This window comes from Berghia stephanieae, chromosome 11, assembly GCF_034508935.2.
Source record: "Berghia stephanieae isolate SIO BIC M18660-M18661 chromosome 11, UCSD_Bste_1.3, whole genome shotgun sequence".
Lineage (NCBI taxonomy): Eukaryota > Metazoa > Mollusca > Gastropoda > Nudibranchia > Aeolidiidae > Berghia > Berghia stephanieae.
In genome coordinates this window covers 5,612,136-5,622,135 of record NC_088370.1, presented here as the reverse complement: position 1 = coordinate 5,622,135, position 10,000 = coordinate 5,612,136, and the positions used below count along the sequence as shown (strand labels likewise).

Sequence of the window (10,000 nt, the reverse complement as noted above, 5' to 3'; positions counted from 1 at the left end):
AAACGTTTCAGGTTACACGTTGTTTTTTTGTTGGTTTTTTTTTTGTGTGTGTTTGTAGGTTATAGACAGTATGCGCTTGGCTATGAAGCTCACAACATTGCCGTCCGGGAGTATAACGGACCAACCCATAAAACTCTGTGTAACCATGAACTTTTATAGTCTGGATAATACAGTTTAGTGAGAATTACTCATAAACGCGGATGGCAAAAAACAATAACAAAGACACGAGTGACGTCATCTTTGAACTATCTATAAACGTTAAAGGTTATACATTGTTATTTTTGTGTTGGTAGGTTATATCCGACTGGCGAATGTTATGAGTTTTTAAAAAATAAACGCAATTCATCAATACATTTTAAATGAATATTTTTAAACTGAAAACTATCCAAGAGGAAAAAAAAAAAAAAAACCATACCAGAAGTCATGTTTAAAGACAGTATGCGCTTGTCTAAGAAGCTCACAACATTGCCTTCCGGAAGTATAACGGACTAACACACAAAACTGTGTGTAACCTTGAACGTTTATAGTCTGGTTAATACAGTTCAGTGCGCATTACTCATAAACGCGGATGGCAAAAAAAAACGATAACAATGACCCGAGTGACGTCAACTTCATTCTATCTATAGAATATTTATTAAATTATTTACTTGCGTTAACTTTAATTTACGTCATAGAATGAAGAATGAATGAAGAAGACTCGCTTGGGCTGTTTGACATTTCTTCTTTTTTAATATTGCCAATTGAATGACTCTCTCTAATACAAATGTTTTTAGGTTTCACACATTTTTAGGTGCGGTTGTTGGTTTTTTTTTTTCTTCTTTTGACTAGTTCTGGCAGGAAAACTGGCGAGTAGCTTGCTTACACTGATGTGCACTTACTTTCAGGTCTGATAACCCAATTTATTATGTCTAGTCTCATCGTTGTAATGAAAATCTCAACAACAAAAAAATAATAATAAAATTTTAAATGACGCAAAATATTGTCCATTACAACAAAGTTGATTAAACCAGGCCGATAATTGCCTTCGGACGTCAGACCTGTAAATGTACACCTGTCGGATTACATCCGCAATATCGTCAATAGGCTGCCAGTTTAATTGTGAGAAAAGAAACGAGAAATCTGATTCGATGGTAATACGCTTCAACTGTCATGACGTCACTTCCCTCGTAATGACGCATGGTAACTTAGTAACTGGCTCTAAACTATCGGAACAATGGCGGACGCTCTTATGAAATATTTCTCCGACGAGCATAAAATCCAGAAGGACAAAAAAAAAAAAAAAAATTTAAATCTGATCATGTTTTGAGTTTTATACATTCTGATCACAAGACATATGAAAAGTTCTAGCCATATATATATATATATATATATATATATATATATATATATATATATATATATATATATATATATATATATAATGTGTAATGTTTTTTACTGATGCTCAAGGTGAAGCGCTTCGAAGCTTCGGCATAAGCGCTATATAAATGTACATTTATTATTATTATTATTATTATTATTATTATTATTATTATTATTATTATTATTATTATTATTATTATTATTATTATTATTATTATTATTATTATTATTATCATTATATCTAATGCACCTTACATTGGTTTACTCATCTAGTCCATACGCGAACCAAAGTTCTGTCTTATACAACATACAAGTTGACTGATGTAAACAACAACCACCCCCCCCCCTACACACACACACATACACAAATACCTTTTTCTGTTAATGGTTCTTACAATATTGGACACTGTTTATGTAACGTCATTGCGTCTGTAACTTATCTCATCCAACAGTGCAGAATTTTCATATTCTTGTCGTCACAATTTCCTACTAAGAGTACTCAAGTTTCTTTGGTTGTCATCTATCTGATCACTGATCATGCTCAGCAGTGCTTGAATTGGTTGTAAGACAAGTCCACGTTCCGTTCAAACCATCAAAAAAAGAAGAGAAAATAGAGCTAAATACTGTACTCTTAAGTAAACATTTAACTCACTCAACCCTAAGACCGACTATATCCGTAGTATACCCGGGGTCACTTTTACCCCATATTTATCTATTGATTACATTTTTCTGAGACAAATTATAGGCGTAGTATCAAAGCTAATGTTCTTAATTTTTACATGTTAATGGTAGTTGAATAAAACTCTTTATACACAGCTTATTTTTAACTCTCTCCTTACCGATCATTTTCAGTACTTTCCCAAAATGGCAGGATTACCTAGCAGAAAAATTGATGTTTTTAACTCAAACAAGCTCTCTACAAAACAACGTAATGTTCATAGTAATTAAACAAAGATCATTCTTCAAAGTTGGTGATGTACGAAATAAATCTGAATAAGAAAACATGAATATTGTGTCGTAACAAATGTGACGATTTTGCTGTAGGTGGTGTGGAGAGGGTTAATACATTTTTTCCAATTTTGAAAAAAAAAAAAAGTATATACAATCTCTAGTTCAGAAAAGTGAGTGGAGCAGGCACTTATGTTGGTAACAACAAGATATGAAGTGAGTAGAAAAGTGCCAGAAGACAATAGAGAATAATTTTTTTTTTTTTTCGCGGCGGTGGTGGGGTTTGAATCGTTTCTATGTTATATGTTTGTGATGAGAATATTGGCTATTAAGCTTAACTGCTGGTCAAAATTACTTCGCGATGGTGGTGAACGAATCGGCGATCTCAAGAAGTGGGTGAGAGAGGGATCTAGAAATGACTTTGGGTTTGAAACGAATATTTTTGTGTTCGTGGATAGCTCACACGGTAGAGCCACGCTCTCACCTGCCAGGCGGAGTTGTCGTACCAATAAGGTCGCAGGTTCAAACCCCACCACCGCCGCGAAAAAAAATTTTATTCTCTATTGTCTTCTGGCACTTTTCTACTCACTTCATACAATCTCTAGGATTGGGTGAGTTAACCCTCTCTAAACAACAGATCTAAAAAGGCAGCCATTACAATTTGCTTGCTGCCTCTCCGGCCCCGACCGGCCGTCACCAGCGGCCAATTAGCACATCCTTACCGTGTTTTGTTCCGTTTCCCATCCATGCCTCAATAGTGATCCTATTTTTTCTTTGTCTCCTTTCTACTCCATACTAATAATGACTATGACGACAGGATGGCAACAAAGGTTCGCGCACTCATCAGTAGGTGTCTCCAACGTTCATTAATATTATTCCTATAACATAACTACCTCTATTTGTATATGGCCCTTCTTGTACTCCCAACGATCTACCTCTTCCTCTGGACCATTCTCTCTCTCTCTCTCTCTCTCTCTCTCTCTCTCTCTCTCTCTCTCTCTCTTTTCTCTATCTATCTATCTATCTATCTATCTATCTATCTATCTATCTATCTATCTATCTATATCTATCTATCTATCTATCTATACTATCTATCTATCTATCTATCTATATCTATCTATCTATCTATCTATCTATCTATCTTATCTATCTATCTATCTATCTATCTATCTATCTATCTATCTATCTATCTATCTATCATCATCTATCTATCTTCTATCTATCTATCTATCTATCTATCTATCTATCCTCATCTATCTATCTATCTATCTATCTATCTATCTATCTATCTATTATCTATCTTATTATCTATCTATCTATCTATCTATCTATCTATCTATCTATCTATCTATCTATCTATCTATCTATCTATCTATCTATCTACCTATGTATCTATACATCCATCTATAGATGCTGTGCGCTTGACTAAGAAAATCACATTTCCATCCGGAAATATAATTGACAACACACAAAACTATATGTAAGCTTGAACGTTAATACAGTCTAGTGAGAATTGGATTCAATAGTCTGATGTCACGTCGCCCAGCAACGGCGGCCATCGAGGTTCTAAACAAAGAAAATCGGTACTTTCTATTCTTCATGCTGGCTAGAACTTTTCATATGTCTTGTGATCAGAATGTATAATAGTCAAAACATGATCATATTTATGTTTTCCTCCTCTGGATACACTTTTATGCTCGTCGGAGAAATATTTCATAAGGGCGTTCCGATAGTTTAGAGCCAGTTACTAAGATACCATGCGTCATTACGAGGGAAGTGGCGACATGACTGTTGAAGCGTATTACTCATAAACATGGATGGCAAAAAATAAAAAAAAATAAAGAAAAGACCCGAGTGACGTCAACTTTGTTCTATCTTTTATCTCATTGATATAGATAGAACGAAGTTGACGTCACTCGGATCTTTGTTATTGTTTTTTGCCATCCACGTTTATGAGTAATTCCCACAGAACTGTATTATCCAGATTATAAGTTCATGGTTACACAGAGTTGTGTGTGTTGGTCATAGATAGTATGCGCTTGGCTAAGAAGCTCACAACATTGCCATCTGGACCAAAACTGTGTTTAACCATGAACGTTTATAGTCAGGTTAATATAGATAGTATGCACTTGGCTAAGAAGTTCACAACGTTGTCATCCGGAAGTATAACGGACCAACACACAAAACTGTGTGTAATCATGATCGTTCATAGTCTGGTTAATACAATTTAGTGATAACTACTCATAAACGCGGATGGCAAAAAACAATAACAAAGACCTTAGTGACGTCAACTTCGAACTATCTATCGTTTAGTGACAATTACTCATAAACGTGGATGGCAAAAACAATAACAAAGACCCGAATAACGTCAACTTCATTCTATTTATAAGTTAGTGAGAACAAATCATTAATACACAGTCCGAAAAAAAAAATAAAAATTATTGACTGACGTCAACTTTGTTCCTTCTAGAAAATATCTTTTTTTTTCTCTTTCTCCAGAAGGCCGAGAATACCATCACCCCGACTCTCCCAACACTGGTACCCATTGGATGAAACAAGAGGTGTCCTTTGGCAAGCTCAAACTGACAAACAACAAGAACTGCAAACAAAAACAGGTGAGTAAGTTTGTTAGGATCATCATCATCATCTTGATCATCATCATCATCATCATCATCATCATCATCATCATCATCATCATCATCATCAGCAGCAGCAGCAGCAGCAGCAGCAGCAGCAGCAGTAGCATCATCAGCATCATCATCATCATTCTCCTGCTCCTTCTCATTCTCCTTCTCCTCTTCCTCCTCCTCCTCCTCCTCCTCCTCCTCCTCCTCCTCCTCCTCCTCCTCCTCCTCCTCATCATCATCATTTTCATACACCATATATATATGCGTGTGACGTCAACTACGTTCATCTATTGTTTTTTATAATCGAAATTATATTCTTATTTAATCTGTGTTTGTTTGCGTGGGTGCGTGCTTGCATGTGCGTGTATGTGTCTGTTTTGGTTGTTTTGTATACTTTTTTATCTTATTCTAAAAAAAAATTCTTTCAATTTACTTGTGTCTCGTTATATATTGGTATGAATAATATTGTGTGTGTATGAATTTGATTAATTGTGTGGAGGGTAGGGTCGTATGGGTGTGTGGGTTTTTGTTTGATATTTGTTATCATTATTGTCTTATATGGTTTTGGGATTGGCTGATAGATATATTTGTCTGTGTGGACAGGTGTTGAATGCTTCCTTACATTGCCAATCAAAGACAGGCTTCGTGTAAAAGTAAAAAAAAAAATAGAAATAATCAACAACATTCTGAACAGACGAACATGCGCAGTGGCGCAGGAACCTAGGGCTGTCTGAGATGGGTCGTTATGTCCCAATTCCACTAGGTGTCTATTTGTGATCCACCGTTTCTAAACGGTGTTATGTCAGGATGACTCGGGGTGCAAAAAATGGAATTTATTGACAAAAACATGAAACTTGGGGTTTGTTTCGATTTGTTATGTTAGAGAATGAAGACAATTTTTCACAATGCAAAAGCCCAAAAAACTGGTATTTACTATCAATTTAATTCTAAAGTCACTTTTCGGGGTCCAATTCATCCCGACATGATACCGTTTCGAGACGAAGGGTCAGATTTTACCGTGTTACAGCACACACAATAACTTACTTACAATCCAGCGTCGTCCTCATTGACGTTGGCTGCCCGCACTCTGGAATGCAAATGTGACCCACCGTGTCAAAGCGGTATTATGTCGGGATCCACTCGGTTAGGGAAATTGAATTCTTTGCCACAAATATCAAACTTGGGTTTAATTTCTGTACGTTATGCTGGAGTATCATCTCATGTAGTTCCATATCTGAAGCAGACGTCGGAGGTCATCTTCCGCCAAGCTGATCTATCTCTTGCCAATTCTATTAAAGCAGCGCCACCTTTCTCAGCTTCATCTGTCCAAGTTCTTATCCCTTTCAAATACGTTATTCTTTGTCTTCCTCTTATTCTTTTTCCATTCATCTTTCCAGTCAAGGCGAGTATTTCCAAACCAGGGTGGCGGATAATGTGTCCTAAAAATTCCATTTGGCGTTTGATGATTTTTGTTATCAGTGATCTTTTTCTGTATGCTGGAGTATAAATACTATTTCTTGCTTTACAAAAACTTCTAAGGTCCAATTTCTCATCATTCCATCTCTAAATTCACTTTTTGGGGTCTGAATCATTCCGACATAACACCGTTTTGAGACGGAGGGTCACAAATGTCTGCCCATTTCTCTTTCTGATGACGGTATCGCACAACATTCTTTCATTCATGCCTGTCCATTCTAGGATATTTTTTTATATAACTAACTGGGCCTTAGTATTCCTCTTCTTCCTTTGCCCTCCATTTTCCATTGTGCTACATCTTTCATTGAGTTGCATCGGTTTCGGCATATTATGTGACCTAAAAAAAGGAGTTTTCTCCCTTTAATGACATTTAGTGGTTCTGGAGTTCTGACATGACTTTCATCTCTTCCCTTATGATGTTATTTGTTCTTCCTTCCTTCCACCATACCTTCATCATCCTCCTGTAAAACCAGATTTCATCAGAATTTATACGTTTTATGTCTTTGCTCCTGATGGTCCATCCTTCTGCGCCGTAGTTCATCATTGACCACACCAATACTTTTATACTAATTTTATTTTCAAAATTTTTTAACCCATGGATTTGTCTTTTCGAATTTTGTTTAGATACGTCATTTTTCGCCATTGCAATTCGGTTGTTTATATCCATCGAGCAGTCGCCATTTTGCATTTTAGTGGATCCCAAATATCTAAAATGAGACACACCTTCAATCTCTTCGCTTTTAATGAGTATGGCTTGATCTAAACTGGTCAATATTTTGAATTGTTGGTATTCAGCGCACTACATTATAACATTCATTATCCTCTATAAAACATACAAACTCAACGCAAGTCTGAGATTTCTGGCAATAGATTCAATTTTCAGCATCTTGATCATCCCGACATAATACCGTTTTGAGGCGAGGGGTCACATTTGTTGGGTTTTTTTTTTTTCATTTTGGATGTCACGATTTTCTGTATTGGCAACAAATCTGGCTTTTGTTTCTGGATCTTTTAGTTTATCTGTGTCATATCAGATCACCTGCGCTTCTGCTTTTCTCTGTCTAAAACCTTTCACCGTAAATTTTGTTGTCATAAGGATATGGTTGGTGTCACAGTCTGCATCTGGTTGTGTTGTGCAACCTGAAAAAAAAACTTGTCAATCCCCTTTTCCTGGTTAGTATGTTATAGTCTATCTGGTTCTTCGTGAGTCCATTCGGTGAGGTCCAGGTGTATTTCCTTCTATCTAGCATGTCGTTTGAACCAGGTGTTGAGAATCATAAACGTTTTGGCGACAGATCATTCAGTAAAGTAGGCCCTATCACTTGGAATTCACTCCCACTGTCAGTCAGACTTGAAAGCAGCGTTGATAAATTCAAAAATTAACTGAAAACCTATCTCTTTGCGAAGTATTTAAATTAGATTATGCCAGGAATTACTGAAAAGCGCAAACGTCCGTGCGTGTGTGTGTGTGTATGTGTGTGTGTGTGAGTAATATATATTTATGTATAGAGAGAGAGAGAGAGAGTGTGTGTGTGTGTGTGTGTGTGTGTGTGTGTGTGTGTGAAATTGAATACGTTTGAGCTTTTGTTCTTATGTCCGAATCTGCAATATGTAATGTTTATTTTTACTGATGGTCAATGTGAAGCGCTTCGAATCTTCGGCATAAGCTCTATATAAATGTACATTTATTATTATTATTATTATTATTATTATTATTATTATTATTATTATTATTATTATTATTATTATTATTATTATTATTATTATTATTATTATTATTATTATTATTATTATTATATTATTATTATTATTATTATTATTATTATTATTATTATTATTATTATTATTATTATTATTATTATTATTATTATTATTATTATTATTTTTATTATTATTATTGTTATTATTATTATTATTATTATTATTATTATTATTATTATTATTATTATTATTATTTTTATTATTATTATTATTAGATCGTTGGTTTGTGTGAAAGTGAGAATCAGAAGGTGTTCCCCTGAGTCATTTTTTGTACCTAGACCGTGTGGGTCTAACCCTTTGTCCTTGTTGGCACATATTATCTACTATAGATAGAATGCGCTTGGCCAAGGAGTTCACAACATTGCCATCCGGAAGTATAACGTACCAACACACAAACTCTGTGTAACCATGAACTTTTATAGTCTGGTTAATACAGTTTAGTGAGAACAACTCACAAACGCGGATGGCAAAAACAATAACAAAGGCCTGAGTGACGTCATCTTCGAACTATCTATAGATAGTCTGCGCTTGGCTAAGAAGTTCATAACATTGTCATTCGGAAGTATAACGGACCAACACACAAAACTGTGTATATCCATGCACGTTTATAGTCATGTTAATACAGTTCAGTGAGCATTACTCTTAAACGCGGATGGCAAAAAACAATAACAAAGACCTTCGAACTATAGATAGTTCGAAGATGACGTCACTCAGGTCTTTGTTATTGTTTTTTGCCATCCGCGTTTATGAGTAATGCTCACTGAACGGTATCAACCTGACTATAAACGTTCATGGATACACACAGTTTTGTGTGTTGGTCCGTTATACTTCCTGATGGCAATGTTATGAGCTTCTTAGCCAAGCGCAGACTATCTATAGATAGTATGCACTTGGCTAAGAAGCTTATAACATTGCCATGGATGGCAAAAACAATAACAAAGACCTGAGTGACGTCATCTTCGAACTATCTATAAATTGATTTTGGTTTAGGGCCGGACACCTCAGTAATTTAATAACAAACCTACTAAACAATTGCTCACTTTACTTTTTTCTGTATAAATTTATCCATTACTCACGTATAAAACCCTTTCTACTTCGAAACACACGATAAATACAAATTATTAGCAAAACGCATACACTCCCACAGACAGACACACACAAGCCATAAATATAGAACCATACATGTGACCCCTCGTCTCAAAACGGTATTATGTCGGGATGATCAAGATGCTGAAAATTGAATCTATTGCCAGAAATCTCAGACTTGCGTTGAATTTGTATGTTTTATAGAGGATAATGAATGTCATAATTTAGTTCACTGAATACCAACAATTCAAAATATTGACCAGTTTATCTTTAAATTGACTTTTTAGCATCTGGTTCATCCCGACATAATACCGTTTTGAGACGAAGGACACATATATGGTGTCAATCTGATTTGGTAACTGATTGGCTGTGCAAAACCAGTCTTTTGGGGGACTGAATCGTCGCCATCGTTAAGTTGACACTGAAACCCCCAAAAGACGGGCATTTTGACGTCATTATTTGGTTTTTGCACCGCCAAGTAAGTTGTCGTTAGTAGAGCTCATGGAAACAAGTTATTTCATTGGTTGAACTATTGAATACAAGTCACGATTTTGTTTTCTTTTGTGGCAAAAGACTGGCATTTTGACGTCATTTTTTGGTCAGTATCAGGCCCTAACTTTACGAAGGCCACGGTTGTAGTTAGTACTGCTCATGGAAACAAGTGGTCCCATTGGTTGAACTATTGAATACAACTCACGATTTGTTTTCTTTTGTGGCCAAGGACTGGCATTTTGACGTCA

General features: G+C 35.6%; 1 protein-coding gene across 1 annotated transcript in view; it reads left to right on the top strand.

The window, feature by feature from the left end:
• LOC144956638 (uncharacterized) overlaps positions 1–10,000 on the top strand; it is a 49,883-nt gene that overhangs the window by 22,630 nt on the left and 17,253 nt on the right. Inside the window, exon 5 of the mRNA XM_078887278.1 lies at positions 4,810–4,925. Coding sequence (XP_078743404.1) covers positions 4,810–4,925 — 116 coding nt within the window. The remainder of the gene's footprint in view (positions 1–4,809; positions 4,926–10,000) is intronic.